General features: G+C 40.2%; 2 protein-coding genes across 3 annotated transcripts; one reads left to right on the top strand and one right to left on the bottom strand.

Moving 5' to 3' along the window:
* The first annotated feature begins 663 nt into the window (after positions 1-663).
* On the top strand, positions 664-14,996 carry LOC6624628 (uncharacterized). 2 transcript variants are annotated; one of them, XM_015175032.3, is made up of 3 exons: positions 664-899; positions 6,893-7,178; positions 13,014-14,996. In XM_015175032.3, the coding sequence occupies exons 2-3, from the start codon at positions 7,079-7,081 to the stop codon at positions 14,102-14,104; spliced, it is 1,191 nt and encodes a 396-aa protein (XP_015030518.1). In that variant the 5' UTR covers positions 664-899; positions 6,893-7,078; the 3' UTR covers positions 14,105-14,996. The 2 variants fall into 2 exon arrangements, with proteins under 2 accessions (XP_015030518.1, XP_002048090.1); XM_002048054.4 differs by having other exon boundaries at positions 664-1,067.
* Positions 7,187-8,873, bottom strand: Gr77a (Gustatory receptor 77a). The gene is made up of 2 exons (XM_032434873.2): positions 7,743-8,873; positions 7,187-7,436 (listed from the first exon to the last, which is right to left on the bottom strand). Exons 1-2 carry the CDS (start codon positions 8,871-8,873, stop codon positions 7,275-7,277), a joined length of 1,293 nt encoding a protein of 430 aa, XP_032290764.2. The 3' UTR covers positions 7,187-7,274.
* Positions 14,997-20,737: the final 5,741 nt, after the last annotated feature.

Below are 20,737 nucleotides of genomic sequence, written 5' to 3'. Positions count from 1 at the left end.
TATGTGTGTGCGTGTGTGAAAATTTATGGCGTGCTCGAAAATTGTTTGCGACGCATGTTAAAAGTTTGCCAAAAGAATTGCCTATATCCATCTTGTGCAAACATACATACGTACACACACACACACTCACACACAAACTTACACACTTAATTATGCATGCATATACTAATGTTTTGTTTACCCAAAGCTCATTAGAGCTTTTGACCAAAGAGAGCATAACGATACGTTGAGAAGAGCAACAGAAATGGCGAGAGCACAGGTTGCCGGCTAGCCGGTTAGCCGGCTGACCACTTATAATGGGAGCGAAAGAGTGGAAGTGTGAGAGCCTGAATGCTAAAGTGCTGCTGCGCCGCAAACCGGCTGACAGTGGGTGATCAGCTGATGTTTAGCTATCTAAGCTCTGTTGATAATATATCTGTATACTGCTCAATTTGACTATTCTCCGTGCACATGGGAAGCTCTTCGTCAAAGCAGACAGGCAGCAGTTGTTGATATGCTGTCGTAAGAGTCGAAATTTTTGAGCACTAAATTCTAGACTCGCGTCCACTGTGCGCTGCCAGACGATCGTCGCTGTCGTGCGGTGTCGAGCGTCGAGTGTCGAGCGTCGATCGTCGAGCAGCGGGCAGCGAGCAGCGAGCTTAAAATTGTATGTCGCAAACTTCAACGGTTTAGTGAGCGAGTGATAGCCAAAAGGGGCACGAGCACGAGAATTTTAGGCCAGTCGGTGTCAGTGTGCGTTGTGATGTGATGTGAGGCACAGCAAAGATGCTATAAGATCCACAAAAACGGAAAAGAAAACGAAAAACTAAGTAAATGTAATTCAGCAATTAAAACCAAAAAACAACAACAACTACAAAAGCAGAGTGACGCGAGACGAAAAACAAGCGCGCAAGCAAGAGGTGAAAAAGAAAATAAGGTGTAATTTAGAGTGAGGTGTAAAGTGAATAAACTGCACAGAGCGACAAAGCCAAGCAGCATGTGAAGTCGTGGGGCGCAGCCAGCGAACGTACAAAAGAAACGATATTTATGCTCTGAATATTGGAGAGCTTACAAAATTTACGTGGCAGGTGTGTAGAGCGTTCCGTTACGTCTCGCGCCGCACCGCGCCGCGTCGCGCTGCTTTGCTCAGTGCGCATTCCACAGATTGTGCACATAATCTATATAAGTATGAATGTATTGTGCGATGGCATTTTGCGTCTAAAACATGCTCCAGTCTCTGGGCTTGCCGGAGTAAAGGGTTCCGCACCTTATAATCAGGGGACTCTATGCACATATTATTGACGATTATATAAGCCGCCGCCAATGTTGGGTTTTCCGTTGATTCTAGTGCGCGGGGCCTTGGATAGTTAGACACACACACACACACACACATACACAGAGAGAAAGACGGGGCAGCAACTGTATGTTATATAGATAAGATAGCGCATATCTAATAATATCACAGAAAATGAAATGAGCATAGCGCAGCGCATAACGTCACATACTACATACTATATGCGTGTATATTAGAAAAGAAAAGAAAAAAAAAGTATGAAGAAAATACGTTCGTCGCAGATTGTTTATATTGTAGAGCTAGGGTTTCCAGTTCCGTGCCATTCCATTCTCCATGTGTGTACATTCATTAATGGCCGATTCTGTCTTTTGACCAATACTATATTTAAACATTATTCACTGGCATTTGCTAAATAATAAACAAATTATAAATAGGTAACTTAATAAATGTACAGTAAACTAGAAACTAAACAAACGCACACACACAAACACACGCACAGAGAGACAAATGAAAAACGCACACAAAGCCGAAAGCTTTTTTTGCTCAGCAGCAGCAGCAGCAGCAGCACAAACAAACACACACACACACACACACATATAAACGAGAATATGCTGCATGACGGTGTCTGTGTATTATTTGTAGTTGCTATGCGTGTGTTTGTGTATTTTGTTTACACAAAAATCAAGGTTAAAAGCGCAAAGCGACATGCGTAAAAGGTGGAAGCAAATAAATATATCGCTCAATAAACGAGCAATGATCGAATAATTGTGTATGTCTCTCTGTGTGCATGCGTGTGCATGAGTGTGTGTGCATGTGTGTGTTTACGTATGTTTGCTTGCGTGTGTATTAGTTTGCGTGCGTATGCTGTGGTCGCATTATCCGAAAGTACCAAAATGAGCCATGGAAGTCTATTAAAGCGTAAAGCGTGAACTAGTTGAGAGGCCTCCTCGACGGCTGTCAAGTAAGCTGAGCCGTGGCTGAAACCAGAGCAAACACAAAACAGAGCAAAAAGAAAAAAAGCGAGAAAAAAAACAACAGCAACAAATACACAGAACAAGAAAGCAAAGCTTACTCGAGAGAGTAAGAGTCGAAGCTTTCATACTCTTTGCCCAACAACTCTGGCGCTGATCTGTGAACTTTAACTCCCAAAAATGGTGCAGTTAAGGTCGCTGTTAAATTCTAACTGAGACATAAGTTGACATCAATTGGAAGTGTCAGTTAAAGTTTAAGCGCATATTAAACTGGCGATCCCCAAGTAATCCGATTATATTAATATGATTAATTATATAAATTCAAGATTTGCATTGCCTTCTGCCAATCAACGACTGCTGCTGTAGCTGTAGCTGTTGCTGTTGCTGTCCGGAATTATTTTGGGTACCCTTTTCAAATGATAAATGATCTTGAGTCCGTCTGATAAACAATTATTGCTCGAAATGCAAAAATCATTTTCGTTTTTTTTTAAATATACAAAAAGTTCGTCAGCAAATTATTGCGTACAGTTCTTTCAAGATAAAATCCTTAAAAAAATTACAATTCGTTAACTTTTATTATGTTCAGTTCTTTTTTTTCGGTATAAGCTTAAGATAACATACCAACCCTTTTAATCACAGGTCGTGCAATATGTACATATGTATGTGTGCACAACATTTTTCCTGGTATTAAAGTCAATTATCTTTGTTTGGGTAACTTTTGAAACGATATTGTGAAATGATTTACTAGATCTATAAACAGAAACGGTTTAAAACTCCTGTCTACTGTTATCTTATTGATATAAAGACCATGATAAATCCGTCGAGTAACCTCATGGCAAACTTTAACCAGTCAGTTTCAGCTGAAGTTTGCATTTTATGCATTGCGCTGCAAACTTAAAACGAAAGCAATTATGCCTTTTTGCAAGTGTATTAAAGGGTCGATCGAAACGGCGGGCCACAGACTAAAGCAAAGGCCCAGAGCATAACCGATGAGCCGGCCAGCCCAGCCCAGGCCAGGCCCAGCCCCGGCCAGAGCCAGAGCCAGAGCCAGAGCCGGGCTATGTTGGCCCGATTGCAATGCGTGCAAAAGAGATGACGAGCTTAATTTTCTGCGGTAGCTATGGCAACAAGCGAGCCGCAGCAACAGCGAGCGCACACACACACACACACTTACACGGCCGCCAGCCTGCAACCCCCTCGCTCAGCAGCATATTGCTACCCACTAGTCCGCGTTTGCCACCCGCTCGCCTTCCCTTTCAAGTGCTGCTGTTGCTGCTGCTTTTGCTGCTTTTGCTGCTGGCTCATCAAAAAAGCCAAAAGTTGTTGAACGTGAAATTATTGTACGCGAACACGAGTAAATACGCCAGCATACACACACACACACAACATTCACTCATATCTGCATAAGTATTTCTGTACACACACACACACACTTGCACACGAGGGGAGACCGTCAACTTCGACGTTGCTGCTGTTTTGCATGTGTAGCATCTCAAGATAAATAACAAAACAAAAAACAAAAAACAAAAAAAGCAGCAAAACAACAACAACAACAACTACAGTTAAAAAGCACAAAACGAAGGCATGAAATAGATGCATCAGATTTCGCATTCAAGTGAAATTTATGGCAATCATAAAGCTCATCTTGCTTTCGAGGTAAAAACTTACAACGAAAAAAAAAAAACAAAAAAGCAAAAAGCAACAAAAATACTGCCAAACTCTGGACTATGAGACGCGAGTGTTCAAGCAGGGTGTAGAGGGCACAAGAAGCAGACGCAAGTACTTATCGCAGCCGACTACAAAGCTCCATTATGCTCGCAGATCTTCGTTGTTGTTGCCGTTGTTCTTGTTGCTGTTGTTGTTGTTGATTTTAAGCAGACAAACATAGTGCTCAAGACCCCAGTACGTACTGAGTGTAGTACGCGGAGCCCAAGCGCTATCAAAGTTTAGTCATCTACACAAATATGTTGAGCGAGCGAGAAAGAGAGAGAAAGACGGGCATAGCAAAAGACAGATTACAGTTTCGCGTACATACATACATAACTACACCTGGTACAAACAGAAATATTAGCTGGAAAAAAGTATGAGTAAATATCTACATTAGATAGTTAGATAAAAGAGTATACAAAGCTAAACGTGTATTGCTGCCAAGCAATTGGATAAGAAAGTTGGTAAAGCAGGAGAAAGATTAAAGTTTACGCGAGAGAGAGAGAGAGCGCGCGTTAGGCAGCATTAGAGCCAAGAGAAAGCACTGTTAGACACTTTATTAGACACATAATTGGACTCCAATAATACCGAATTGTGCAGAAATTTTGGCCACATTATGACAAGTTTTTCCATTAAGCCTAAACACCAATTTATTGACTAGAGCTTGCCTTTCTATTTATATTTGAGTTTATATATAGCACTTATATTGTTGCAAGTATTACGTAAATTGCATGTCTAGCAGAACAGAAAGTATATAAACAAACTGCCTCATAAAAGACTTCATTATTCAATATTCCAAAATATAATCAAATTATGACTCTGCCTAGCTGTTTATAGTTCACATTCTTTGCAAATTGAACAGACGGTCATCATACACTCAATTCATGGTGTAAACAAAGCCATTGAATGAGTAATCCATGAATCCACTGGCAGTCCAATCAATAATGAGGTAGAATTGGAAGAGCCAAATGGGCTGTCCGAGTCAAGTCATCAATATTGTAAATATTTAGAGAGTTGCCTCAAATTGATGCAGCCAGTGCATTGAATTGGAATAATAAAGAACTGAAACACAATAGACTCAACTTAGACGCACACACACAAACCAAACCACAAACAATTTATAATGCTAGTCTATTGGCAGAAACGTTTTCGTTCCATTCAAAGGCAGTCGGAAGTGTGCAATCGGCGTTGTTGTTGATTAATTAACAATTCGATTAACTGCATGATTGATAGTTTTCAATTGTGTTCACAGTTCTCGTTCTCGTTTCAAGTAAAGGCTTCAGCTACACTTTTAAGGTGACTTGCAGGCTCTCGGGAATAGTTTGCTCCCTTTCGAATGGATACATCAGCTCCGACAGCTGCAAGCGAAAGTGCTTGGTATGCATTCATTAAATATATGTGACCTTCAAACTAAACTATAAGGCCAACTTGCCGGCTCTCAGGCTGACAGGTGCGACAGTTGTAAGCGAAAGTTCTTCAATCATTTAGGCATTTAATTGATTGTGCAAAAAAAGTTTGTTAGCTTTTTTAAGGTAACATACAAGCTCTTGGGAACTGCTTCCCCACTTTCCAAGAGGTATATTAACTGCGACAACTGCAAGCGAAGGTCCTTCAATCATTTGATTGAGTGCATGAATCTTCAAACTTTAGGGATAACTTGCAGACTACATCGAGAACAGACTACATCTCTCTATCTCTCTCTCTCTCTCTCTCTCTCTCTCTCTCTCTCTCTTGTCAATACATTCGTTAATTGCAACTGCATGCGAATGTTCTTCAATCACTTTCGCATGTGATTGAATGCATTTGAAGAGAAGCAACGCCATGGTCACTCCCGTCATTTGTTCGGACACAAAGCTGGGTGGCAACAACACTTGAAAGGTAACTTGCAGGCTCTCGAGAATAGCTTTCATCTCGGGCTCATCAATAGGTCCATTAGTTGCGGCAACTGCATGTGGAAGTGCTTCAATCATTTCAGCAATTGATTGAATGCATGTGAAAAGAAGATACGACGAGGTTCCTTCTGTTCACTGTAAGCTTCATGGAATGCGGCAAAGGCAACAAAATTGATGCGAGCCCCAATCTCAGGGCTGAGACTCTGTGCAGTAACAACTACCTGAACTCGTCCCATGCCGCATGTGGCACGTTTATCAGCTTCTGCTTTACTTTGCTGCCACTCGGGGCCCCAAAAACACTTTTCAGTTTTCGGTTTTTGCGGCGTGTGTTCGAGATACGAGTATAATGTATGTGTGTGTGTGTGTGCCCGTGTGTGTGTCCGTGTGTCCGTTTGTGTACCCGGTTGCCGGGTTGCTTTCGGGTTGCCTCCGGTCATTAAAACTATTCGCACAAATCCAAAAAAGGTTGCTATTTTTAGCAGTGATACAACAGACCCGTCCGCCGGTCCACTCGTCCGCCTGTGACTTAGTAACGCTTCTCAGTGTGTTTACTGCCTTGTTTTGCACTGCAATTAAATTAAAATAAACAAAACAGCAGCAAACACTTATCTGCGCCATGCCGTACACTAAATACTCTACAAAATTGTAGTTGAAATCCGCTCAAAGTTTGATAAGGATGCCAGAAAACCACACAGAAAATATATATGTATATAGAATAATAATATTAAAAATACGTTTAATCTTTATTTGCAATATATTAAAGATTTCCTTGTTTTGAAATATATCTGAACAGAATCAATTATGCTGCAAATATCATTTGTGGGGAGAGAAAATCGATCTACGATATTAACTATAATATGTACTCCAGTTAGAAATATATTGTCGCCGTATACTTAAAGTTCCTAAGCCTTACACATATCGTGACAACCCTATGAAGATGATTTAACTATAGTATAGATGTATATGTATTGAGTGTGTTCATTAAAAGTGAATAAAACCACGGCATAATATTTGACAATTCATTTCATATTGCTTCCCCTCTCTTTCAGATGAAATACAACGAAATTCAATTGGTTTTGATTTTGCAATAAAAGCAACAGCAGCAAATATACAGAACAATATATATATATATATATAGCATATAGCTCTGATAGTATTTGAGAGCAGGCTTCAAGGTTAGATCGATTCTGTTGGATCTGAAGCCCTTGAGCAAATTACAGTCTACAGGCTGGAAAATGTTGAACCCGCACGAGGCCAGGTGCATATACCATATGCTAATAATGTGCCTGCCAATATTTGCCGGGATTCAGCTGAATGTCGCCAGTGCAACGACAGGTACGTCTGCCAAATATTTGCTTTAATTATGTGTGTACATACATATATATTTATATACATATATCTCGATCTGTGCAAACATCATTTTTATTGCCCCTATCTGTTCATGATCTTATCAAATTGTATGAGTATCATTGTGTAGATTATAATTGTTTGCACTATGCCAAATAAGAGGCCATTGTTCAGCTCGAAGAGTCCACAGGCGGTCAGATTAAAAACGCGTTCATTCAACTGCAGGTGGAGTCCATAGAGATGCAGCTGCAATGGATAAACAATGGATATATATATATTTATATTGTATAATGGATTTTATTTTACATTTGCTGGCAATTTCTGAAATTCTTAAGAAAATCAACTCAGAATCGAGTACGATTCTGGTCTATCTATCTGTTTCTATGACAAAAAATCTCTCAGCTTTCTATCCATAGAAATAATTGATCACAAATGAAATGATAATATGAAAACTTCTTAATGGACGGGCTCTACTGTTTTATGATTAGTCAGAATATTATGTTATATGATCAATGTCTGCCAGGGTATTTCAATTCTAGCATAATAACCTACCGTTTGCCTCAGCGCCTTGCTGCAGTCGGCGGGCAATGCCAAGGCACCTTCTCTCAGAGTGCGACGTGTCGTCTTAAAGAGCTGCCGCAGACGATGCGTCTGCACAACGACAAGCGTGAGTTGCACGAACAGGGAAACGGTAAAAATAGTCCCTTGCGGATTCCAGGGGGCGGGTTTGCCAAATTTGCGTAGCCACCAGCGGCTGAAGGTCACAAAGTAGGAGAAAAACGAATGCATTACGAGCTCAGTGGACGCAAAGACCACAAACGCAAGCAACTGGATGCCATTCAACAAGCAGAGGCGGCTGCTAAGCTGCACCAGCTGACCATGCAGGCGCCAGAGACGCCACAGCTCCAGGGCCAGCCAATTCTGTTGAGCCTCGTGCAAGCGCCGGCGGCTGGGCAGGCAGCGTGCGAGCAGTGCGTGCTGAATGTTGACGGCATCGGCCAGTATCTGGGCCAGCAGGAGATTAGAGTGATGTGACAGGTGGCTAATCAGCAGCAGCCCCAGCAGATATAGACCCAGGCACACCTGGAGACTCAGCTGGCAGCCGTAAAAGAAGAGCACACTACAGAAATACATTGGGCTGCGCTGTGCCATGGGATCTTTCTGTAGTATGAACATTGTGTAGCTGCAGGAGCACACAATGGACAGCGCCAAGGTGTATATAGTCAAATGGTCACGCGTATGTAGCACACGTGCCGCCTCCTGCAGCCTGGTCGTGTGCAGCAGCACAAACAGCTGGTGGCGACACCAAATCAGCCTATTTACCCACGCGATGATGCCCAGCTGCCTGGTCGTGTGACTGTAAAGCGTGACGAGAGCCGCGCACAACAACAACGCATATCGATGACAGCCCACGATGAGCAGCAGACGATTCTGGCGCAGAAAATCCATTCTGGTGTACACAATATAGAAGGCGTACGGAGAGTAGCACAGTACGAGCAGCAGGACTAGATAGCCATACAGGCGCCAATAGGTGCTGCACTGCAGCCGTTCCAGGCCGTCCGTCATGCTGGGCGGCCTCGTGGCAGCCATCAGGCCGAGCAGCTGGCTCAGCAGAAGAAGAGCACGCAGCATGCCACTCGTTAGCAAGTGCAACAACAAGTGGGCGCTGTGCAGCCGCAACATCATACTAAGTGGCACCAGGTTTGAGCAACTACTGAACGGGCCACACACCTGGGGAGAGGCCGGGCTTTTCAGTTATGCTTTGTCCCTAATTGAATCACGATTACCAGGCTACACGCTGTTGTTGTTGTTGGCTGTCCCCGTTGTCTCACCATGTCTATTAGCCTGATTGAATTCCATTTAGCCAAGGCGTTCACTCAACCAGATAACGCGTCGGGCATGAATGTGGCCCCGAAACAAAAGGATTCTATGGAATAACAATAAGGGGTGAAAACCTGAATAATCAAAACCTTGACTAGACACCTTGTTATGTCAGGGTTAGCACTGAGATAATTAAAGATTAGCTCCGAAACGAAATTATTTATATAAAAAGGAAAAAAGCGTAAAGGGACAAGCTATGGAGTGGGAGAAATGTCTTAGGAATTATTTATAATTATTTTGGAATGTATTGAAGGAAGTTTTACATCGCATTTTGCATGCTGAATAATAATGTCTTAGAGGATCGTAAGGTAGCCAAGTATGTAGCTTCGCTCAAACAACTTTCTAAAGATAGATCATTGAAATATATTAAATTTCAAAAAGAGGATAAGGAACTGTCAAGGACCGTGGAAAGATCTTATAGAAATGATCTGCCTTAAAATTATATCCAAAGATTTTGCTTTTTAGCTTGTCTCTGTTAAAAGAGCTGCTTCATATAGTATATCAAATGTTGTTCCAAAATGTCGCCTCAAGCTTTGTCACTTTTTCATCTTCAAGATTGGCTTCAGACAAGATTAGTGTAATCCGACAGCGCTTAGTGCAACTGATTGCTGATTACCTGTCATTGCCACAAATTTTCCAGGTGTTTTGGCATTAAGCTAGCTAGTCTCAGCTGTCTGCGGAGACATGTTTTCAAATCGTGATTCCAATCAGTGTCAAGAGATAAACTAACAATTTAAATTCCTCACACAGTTTGGGTGCAGTGACTTTTGTGGGCGAATTTCCCATAGAGTCTACAAAACGTTGTCGCTCCCCTGCGTTTGTCGATGTCGTCTTTGTCGTTGTCGTTGTCGTTGTATTATTAAAAAAGTTTTTCCTTTAAAGAGTTTTTCCCCCGTTATTCTTTTCCCTTTTCCTTTTCATGCAACATAAAATGCAAAACACTCGAGTTCTATATGTACTTTAGCCTTTACGGTAAACTTTCCACGCTGTTTATAAGTTTAACAGAGGGAAAATATAAAAGAAAAAAATTGTTCAAAAAACTACAAAAAAAAAAAAAATTGTCCATGCTGCTGCAACTTTTTGTATGCTTTGTCCTGTTATTGCCACTCTTTCCGCTTGCCACACACGAGTGTGCGGTTTTTATCTTGGTTGTATGACTAGCCCTGCTCCTGCCACAACTTGGAGCTGCCTTGATTGGGATTGGCCTGCCTTGGCTTTGCTTGGCTTGGCTTGTCCTGGTCCCAGGCTCCTCTGACTGGCTGACTCGCCAACTGTTTAGCCTGTCAGCTGCTTGGCATTGCAGTCTCGCACTCTGAAGGCTAATTCATTCACATTTTACACTATTGCGCTTAGCAGCAGTATTGCAATTGTTCTTGTAGCTTGCGCTGCTTAAAATACCCTGTAAACACGAAAGTGAATCAAAAGGGGGTTTAGGATATTGCGTACAATCAGTGTTTGGCCTTTATATATATTTCGTTTTTACCATTTCAACACAGATCAAGTCAAATAAACCATGTCGATCTGTGTAAGGGGTTAACTAACTGATAGACCTTATACATAGAGAGTCTATTTAGAATTTGAACATTTTCGCAATTCGATCAGCAATTAATACCCAGTAAATGGAAAGAAATATATATATTACAAATGGATAACAAACACTGAATAGTCTTGGTCCTAGTCCACATTTTGACAAACAACCTTCTAGCCTTTATCATTAAAGCAAAAATATTCAAAAATATTATAATGTTGCCCTTAATTTAAGAGTGAGATGCTAGTAGAAAAATATATATATATAAAGTTCTGCATATAGGGTATTTGTAAGTTATACGGCTTGGCTTAAGTGTGTGTTAAACCTGAGTACATGGTCTCTCGCTCTCACTCTCTCGCTCTGTTAAGCACTGCCTTTTGTTACATATATATATAATATACATATATGTATATACTTCTAAACCCCAATCCGCCCACCCTTCCCCTCTGTTGCGACCCGCCGCCCTGGCGCTACACTTCAAAGTCAAATTGCGCACTCAATACAAAATGTGAGCGGGAAACAAGTGTCCCAACTGTCTAAGCTGCCCCGCTGATAAGAGCCGACGACAGAGACCGACAAAATCTAAAAAGAATAAAAAAAAAAAAAAAAAAAAAAATTAGGAGAAAAAACAAACTTTAATTAAATAAAGTGTAAGAAGTTTGTTGAAGGGCCTTCAAAGCTGGCAGCGTGACGCGACAGGGCGGGTGATAAGGTGGTTCAGGGGCATTGCATGCTGAGGACTTCAGGCACGCGGCACCAAGCAGAGTGCGTAAGGGGGAGGAAGGAGCGGGCGGAGGCTGGCCAGTGAAGCCGGAGTTCATAATTTGTGCAAGCTGCGAGATGCTCGTATTCCTTCACGAGCAAATCATGTCGATTGGAATAAGAGAGAGATTTACTTCTGAATTGGCCAAAAAAGTAAAAGGACAAAGTTCATTGTTATTTATCCCCCAAAAATGCTGCGGAAAACAAAGAGGGAATACGAAAAATTAAAATAAAATATAAAAGTAAAAAGAAATTCCCATTATATGGGCGAGTGAAAATGACAAATTAACTTGGAGCTCAAAGGAAGCCGCAAAGTTTCGCAGCTGCCAAACCCAATTGGCAAACAAAAGTGCGGCTGAGTGTAAAGGTAAATTCGAGACTTTAGTGAAAGGTTGCCAACACGAATACGACAACACACACACACAGAGGCACACTCGCAAGCACTCACACACACAGACACCGCAGAAATTGTCGATTCAATTAGAGATAATGCGACACGAAGAAAGCTGCGAGTTTCTCGTTAATTTTTAATTATATATGCACAGTGAATTTGCAGACTAGTGTAAAATAATATAAAAAGATGTTAATAGAACTGGTTACGTTTCATTTTGTGCATATAGACGGTCTGTGGGTGATGAACCCTAATTAGGGTACTCTTAGGTCCTTGGTTTCTTGATAATTTCCTTAAAGTCAAAGATTTCTGTATGGAAATAACTTGGAGACTTTTTAGAAAGTTCGCCTTCCTTCGGGAAATTCTCGGAAAACTCTTGTTTGAAGGCAGGCTAATATGTGTAAATTATATTTATATTTATATTGCCATAATCCAAAAAGGTCATCTGTTTGCATAAAAGCTATGCTCAAAAATACTTGAATTTAAGTGAACATTTTCAAGTTCCGATAGAGATGGGCGTAAGCTTTATTAGCTTAAAACGATAAACATACTGTATATGTATGCTTAAATGCAACCCGATTAGAGGCCAATACAAAAATTAAATCTGGCGCTCAAATTGAACCCTTTGTATTATGTTGAATCCTTAAAGCAATTGAACGCTATAAGCAACAAATTAAATATTTGGAAACACTTAATGTCACACACTCAAGGACACTCACATACCATCTATATAATCATCTATTCTTTGTAAATACTATACAAATTTGGAACTGCTCAGCTACATCAACATCAATTTCATCTACCGCTCGATGTCATACACTCAGCTACACATATCATCATCTATACCATCATCTATGTTATCCATCAATAATTGTGCATACGGCTGTTTATATTTGGAGCCCTATATTTAAATCTATTCCAACTATTTCATCATCTACACCATCTCCCTAAGTGTCATACTCTGCAGCTACACCTTCATGGATTTTATCATCTATAAGACTGTAAAAACTAGGTTACACTTCCATTCATTTCATCTATATCTTCATCTTTAACAATATCTAAACCATCTATCTTTGTGAATACTGTACAAATTTGGAATCCCTCTCAGCAACAAAATTTGGAACCTCATCGATGTCATACTGCCATCTATATTTCCATCCATTTCATCATGTACACCATCCATTCATTGTGAATACGTGATTTTGTCGACTGCTGCTAAAAATGTTCTCTCAATTTTTGTGCCGTTTTTTTTATCAAGCAGAATTGGACTTGGCGCCCATTCCTCAGCTATGCGATCCGATACCATGTCCGGCAGATGCGGACATGCAGTGCCCGGAGGACAGCGCCATACGAGAGATGAGTGAGATAAATGCTGTGGATCTGTTCGGCTCGAATGCGGTGGGCAGCGCCAGTCCAGCAATTGCGACCACGGAGAAGTCTTTTTTCAACAGCAGCCTGGTGCCGGACGAGCTCTTTGCCCAGTGCTGTCTGTCCAAAAAGTGCGTGTGCAAGACGTGCTACATTCCCGACTGCAACAGCGACGAGGGTGAGGTTGTGGTCGAACTGCAGCCGGAGGCGATGAACACGCCCGGCCAGTGTTGCGGCAAGTATGAGTGCAAAAGGGAGCCCAACTGCACCGAGGTGTGGGACACCGATTTTTATTGGCTGCAGAGCTGCCAGCGCTGTTTGTGCACATCCGGCGCGCGGATTTGTCAGCAGAGCTGCGACGAGGGCACCAATGCCATATGCGAATCAAAGAACCTGAACACGTTCTTCAAGGACGGTGAAAATTGGGAGGATGGCTGCTATCAGTGTGAGTGCGTCAAGGGCGAGCAGAAGTGCGTAATACCCTTCTGCGGTCATGTCAACTGTCCCCGCGAACGTCAGGTAATACTAAAGGACAGCTGCTGCCCGGTCTGCTGGCCCAAAGGTGAACCCATGCCGCACGAGAAGCCGCGCAACTACGACGACGGCTATGGCTACGACAGCGAGGAGCAGCAGGTGCAACAGCATCAGCAGCATCTAGAAACCCAAACCGAGCTGCCCATTGCCCCACCTGCCGCTACCACAACAACAACATCTGCAACCACCACCAGCACCACTCAACGCGTTGAACCGATCGAGTTTGCCAGCAGCAGCCCCGCTGCTGCCCCACCGCCACCGCCCTGCCAGATGCACGATTTTCCCAAGGTTGTGGAGGTCGTACATCAAAATAATATCACAGCACATCTTTATCCCATTATAGTGATTTTTCTGTTCGTTATCATTGCTGCCCTGCTCTGGTACATCAGGCGTTTGCATGCCAAACAGCGCTCCTACAGGCCCGTCTCCAACTTTGACGATAAGGTCTAGACTCTGGCAAAAACAAAAAAAAACCGAAAACAAAAGATGGCTAGATAGAAGAAAAACAAATTACATAAAGGAGAAAAGAACCAGAAAAAAAGTTAAAACTCTTTGAGAAAACAAGCAAAACTTTAACTTAATTTTTTTTTATTTTTATTTTATTTTTACTTCTATTTTTTTTTTTTTTTGTTTTGGTATCTAAAAGATCTCATTTTAATTTCACCTTCACTTCCAAGCAGACATCCGCAGACGCAAAAGTAAAGTATTCTTATGAAATTACGCGCAAAGAAAAGTTACTATAACCAGCAAAAGAAAAAAAAAATGAAAAGAAACGAAACGAAAAAAAAAAAACAAAAAATACAAGAATTTTCAAGGAAAAACAAAAGTTCAAGACGAAGAACATGTTGTATATACATCTACGGATGGATAGTATTAAGCACACCAATGTTTTATTATTATAATGCACAAACTAAAATGCCAAAACATATTTCAACAAAAAAACAAAAAACATAAAAAAATAATAATATATGTATGACGAAAACGGTATGCAAAAGATGGGTTAGGTTCGCCTGACCGCCTGAAATGGGTCACAATATTATTAAAAGCCGAGTCCGAGTTGGCCAATCGTTTGTAAACTAGAGGAATTAAGTTAGCAGCTAAGCTAGAATATCTATGTGATATTTGTTAATAAGTGTATGTTATAAACAAATGCTATAAACAAAACAAACAAACAAACTGAAAACAACTGGCGCGCTTTCAAAAGTATTGCAAATGGATCAATTAATCAATTAATATTAATCAGCTGCTGATCGTTGCCGTTAATCTAGTACTATACCATTTAATTATTATCTAAAGTCTAAATAAACAATCCGAATAAGCAAACGCGAATAATGCCAATCAATATGAGTTTTCTTATTACATGGCGCCATCGTCAGCTTAACCATCTGAATCATTTTATGACCACTTTTCGGTTGGGTCATTGATACGTGCAAATTAAACGTATTTGCGTTTTCGGCTTGAAGTACGCAGAGTAAACAACCAGAAATTACATTAATCAATCAATGCGAACAGTACAAACAATAATTAGCATCAAGTGTGTGCAATCAGCATGCAAAATGTGGGTGCTCCTTCAAACATATATAAATATATATACATATATATATGTATATATATGGTGCGTATTATGACGTTGCATTATTTTATACATGCCCAAATTATTTCATATGTAATCAAATTTTATACATATTAACACAATATAATTATTCGGCATTTTAGGTAGCTCGTTATGTTTTTATTAATATTATGAGCGTGTGTGCTAAAGTTCAGGGCTGCAAACTAATTGATTCTGTTACGGTTCACAATTCGCACCAACAAGCTGCCTTGAAGTGCGTTTCATTAACCTGGATTCGTTAAAAGCCTTATTTCCAAAATTTTAATGAAAGAGTTATTTAGTTTTTATCTACAATTGCCCGTTGCACTGAAAATATTGCAAGCTTTGAATATATTCATACGCAACATGCGGGCTAAATTTGATTTCTACACAAAATTAGCAATTTCCAAATATGCCAAGATAAATACAATGGTTAAACTATGGGCTTTAACAAAGACAACACTGCGTTCATAAACTAGGTTGGAAGTCGGATCCTTCGAGAACTGCAACTCTTTTTAATCGATTGATTTGAAGAAAGTTAAAGAACAAAATAAAAAAACAAAACAACAATTCGAATCTTGTTTGTCCAGTTATTCTATGAAACATTAAGCTCTGGAAGATAACAGCTTTAAATTATTATTCATATAATTACACCTCTATAAAGTGTATTCATTATTTATATAATATATTCTATGATATTAATGCTATATGACAGGCTTTTTAATGCTATTGATATTTAAGGTGAATTAAGTGTGTCGAAAATCGGTCGCGTTGATTCGTGTGACGTCACGCACACATCCATCTCGAACTGTGAACATTCGTGACACGTGAGGGGGAAGTCAAGGTCGCAAATGTTTTGAGTTGAAAATTTCCCTAGATGCCGCTGCTGGAAGAGGTCCTTGACGATTATGGGAAATTGTATGGCTGTGCATAATGTGACGGCATCATATGATTTATAATATATAATAATTTCTATGCATTGGCATTGAGGCTCCTAAAAGTTAAAGTGGGCAGCGGGGCGGGACAACAGCAAATGCGAAATATCAAATACAACATACATAAAGGTGCCACGGGAAATCGAGGGTTGCGTGGGCGAAAAACACCTTTACGCACACAAAGGCACACAGACACACACACACACACACACACACACACACAGAGAGCACATCTGGGACTCTTCAAGATGGAGAGCCCAACAATGCCATACATTTTGCTTAGATTGTTATCAAAGACCAAAATGTCATGAATAAAACACATATATGTTAGTATATTTATATATAAATATATATGCACAAGTGGCATACCCTCCGCCTCTGCCTCACCACCCCAACCCTCCCTTCATTGACTAGCATAGTGATTTACAAACGTTTCAACTAGGTGCCGTGTCACAGAGCCCAACAATAAAGGCACACCTAATAAAAATGGTGCTTCCGGTTGTGCAGAGGCAGGGCGTGCCTTTGGTCGGGGTGTGGGAGGTGTTCAGATAGGCGTAAGGACCAATCGCTACAATTTTTGTGAAAGCCAAGCAAATACTTGCATTGTTACAAAGGTTACACGTGTTACGTCTAACGATTGCAGAGCCTCAAAGCGCAAACGTTTTGTTCGGATAAGCAATGGCAAACATCTCAGGGAAATAGCTCCAAGAAAGTGCCCGGAGTGATGTTGGCACTAGGAGGAGGCTGGTGGCTGGAGGCACCCGGCCGGGCGGACCCAGAGTAACAATACTGAACAATAACAAAGGCATAACAACACAATAGACTTCAAGAGCTCGGATGACACTTTGAGTTATTTTGTTGATGCTGTAAAAACACGAGCGGGCCAAAAGATATGCGAATGGTAGATTTATTGGGGCTGCAGATAGAAACTCTTACACAACACGACCTGAAGAAGAACAAGAGAGGACAAAAAAAGGTGGAAAAACGACTGCCCAAAGCAGCGTTTGATAAGGGCAAACAGCACCCCTTCAAGAGAGTGTCCAGTGCTAAGCTTTGCTTTAATAAAATACGAGTGTGTATACAACAAGCAGGAGTGCCTCAATTTGTAATGCTGCACTAGCAGATACCCTTTGGTCGTAGCTAAAGTATCTTAATCAAGGATTTATGCACTGTAAGTGCCCACCGAACGAAATGTTTATGGAAGCTCCACAACTGAACAATTGATAAGAAATGTTTGCATGCAACTATTTTAAATGCTGCCCTACTACGCGATTCTCACGAAATCAATTAAGTCTTGGAGGGTGCAACACTGGAGGAGGCGGCAGATTCAGCGCTGGAAGTATAGAGGAGGATAAAGAAGAGTAGCGGCAACGGGAGGTGACATTAATGGCTTTGGAGGATGTGACGACAACAATGTTCAAGGTGACCATGGAGGCAACTGGGGCAGCTTTGCTTATAAGTGCTTTATTAACACGTATGCAAATTGTGTGCATGCATGCATGTATGTGTACAAGTATGTATGTGTGCATTCCCTTTGCAGCTGGAGACTAAATTTACTTCATGCTGCTCTGAAAAACATAAAGGAAACCTATTATTGTATAATGCCCTACTACTCGCTTCTCATGAATTCAAGGAAGCCCTGAATTTTTTTCTGGCTTAATTATAAGTGTTATGTGGTATTGAAAATCTAACAAACTATCGTTTTCCGTGGCCGTATGTATACATGACTGTGTGCATATATTTGTGCGCATGTATGCAGATATGCGTGCACGCAAGTAAGTGTATTTGTACATATGTAAGCATGCATATTAATGTGTTAGTATGTTTTAACATGTATTCCTGCATGTTTTCTTTTAGCAAACGCAGGCCAATTATACTTCCCGCTGCGTTGTAACTTTAATTTTGTAATTTTAGATATTGCCCTACTCTGCGATTCTGATGAATCTAAGTACCACAGGTTTCAATAATGCAGAAGGAGTAAGCAGAGGAGTAGCAGGAGTAGAAAACCGGAGCACTACGATGTGGAGACTGAACAGAAGTGGGATGAGAGAATGACTTTGATGTAGGTGGTGGCAACAATTTTGAAGTTAGCAACGGAGGAAACTGGGGCAGATTTGCTTATGCGTTACATTAACATATGCATATGTGTGCATGCATGCATGCATGTATACATGTATGTTCCCTTGTGCCAAACTCAGGCGAAGTATTAGCGCATGCTGCAAATTTAAAGAAATAACGAACTAACTAACTAACTTTGCCTTTACCTAGTTTATGCCTTGAGTTAAGTATATATTCATAGACTAGTCTGATTACCTGCTGTAAACTAAACGCAATCTTGCTAGCTTTTGTAAACTTTTGGATAAGTACATGCTTATTATTATATATAAATATAAGTGGATGTTAATCATATATAATGATCCTTGTGAACAACTAAGCCACTATTAGGTCGTATAACCCACTTGTAAAAATGAAGGAGTATACATGTTATTGATGCTCCGAGAAGTTTATGTAAAGGACTCTCAGAACCAACAGAGTCTACGACAACAGCAAACTGTTGAAAGCCTGTTGATAAAAAAGCAAAGGAGCCCAAGGAGCAAAAAGTGAAAAGCAGTAGCTGCTGGAGCCATTCAAATTGTCGAAGCAATTAAATTCATGTCTCAAGACATGGAGGCAAAAAATGAAAAGCAAACATTTCAGGACCCACAATAAAATCACGGCACAGATCTTAAAGCAAGGAAATATTGTTGAATTGCATTAAAAAAAAAGACAATTTGTATTGAATGCCAAACGGAGAAATATTATACAAGGCTGGGATTATGTTTGTTAGAGAAAACAAAAATTGTATTGAAAGGCAATAAATCATCAAAGACGGCAATCTATTTATTGATGGCCACAAATGACTGTGCTCTATCTACACATGCAGATTTCGAAATATATATTAATATATATATATATAGAACATGCAGGCAAAGTAAAAGCCGCATCCATATATCAAAGGTACATTAGCCTAAATTTGAATTGGCACAGACTAGACAAACACTCACACACACACACAACCACACACACTCGCACATATATAAACCTCAAGCACATGTCAGAATTAAATAATGTAACGCACGATTGCTCCTCCACTCGCCAAGCCACCCATTTAACACCCTACCAGCAATACTGGATCCCACTCGAAAACCCCCCTAGGCACCATCCTGTTAGGCATTGGCATTGGCTTTTATTTGAATTTGGTGCGTGCGGCTGTCACTTGTCTGTTACATTCGCCATGTAAACACAACCGCAGGCAATTTTGGCAATTTGCGTCAACAGGCAGGCACAAGACACAACATGAAAACCAAAACCCCGAATAAAAAAAGCATGCAAGAATACTTCAGTTCGTGGCAGCTACTTGACAAGCAGATACCCTTTACGCAGGTGCAAAGCGACCCAAACTGACACAAATACACCTGGGAGCTTAGTATGAAAACGGTTTGATAATCGTTATGCAAATGTTAATATATAAATATTAAATATACCAAATTATTTTTATTATTTATTTACATGTCTTTTATTTTTATATTTCATATATGTACTGAAAGTGCGAGCGTAAATAAAACATAAAATTGCGAATTATATGCGAAGAGATAAATTTACAAGTCTCCAACTCCAATAAATATATATTTCTATATAAACCTAGCTTCTAGGTTTAGCAATGCCTCCTTTTGCGCTCTTCGTGCATTTGCACAACTTTATTATACCCTTTCTAAGGCATTTATATATTTGCTCATTTTTATTGTTATAGGGTATAAAAATATAATATTTGGAGTGGCAGCCGTTTACGAGCTGAGAGGAAACGCAAATATTGTATAAATGCGCGATGTTCACTCTCTTGCATCCAAAAAATACATATATACATATATATTTTGTTTGCGACAAGGTATGCATACAAAACGTAAAATAAAAAAGGGAAATACAAACAAAACGAAGCCAACATACCCTATCCAGAACAAATAGAAAAGAATTGCTTTTATGGCTCATATATATATTAGAATTTAATCAATGTGTCTATAAATATTGCCTTTAATAAGCCCATAGAGGAATATCTTGATGCTTTATTTTTGGTTGTCTTTCTTTTTAAGGATTAAGATACCCAAACATTTACAAGCTTTCCGGAGACACTAGGTAAATTTAATTGGGTCGAATGTACTCATCACAAGGGTATATACACTTCGGCATGCCGAGCATACCCGTTCTTTCTAGTTTCTATTAGCAAAATTATTTCTGAACACAAATTTTTCGTTCGTTGTTTAATAATGAGGGAAATTTTTGAAAATTTTATAGAATGTGCCACACTATTCTTAGGTTTTCAAGACATTTGTTGTGACTGCACCAAAGAAAAATTTCGGATAAATTTGTTGGTTGGATCATGGATTTTGGATGATCTCTGTCCAGTTGATAGACCAGTCGCTCACTATTTGTATGATTTAAATTCGCAGTGCAAATCGAAGAAAATGTTTCTGAAATATTACAGACTTTATTCAATTCAGTAGAAATAGAAGATGATTATAT

This window comes from Drosophila virilis, chromosome 3, assembly GCF_030788295.1.
Source record: "Drosophila virilis strain 15010-1051.87 chromosome 3, Dvir_AGI_RSII-ME, whole genome shotgun sequence".
Classification (NCBI taxonomy): domain Eukaryota; kingdom Metazoa; phylum Arthropoda; class Insecta; order Diptera; family Drosophilidae; genus Drosophila; species Drosophila virilis.
This window is presented reverse-complemented; position numbering and strand designations above follow the sequence as displayed.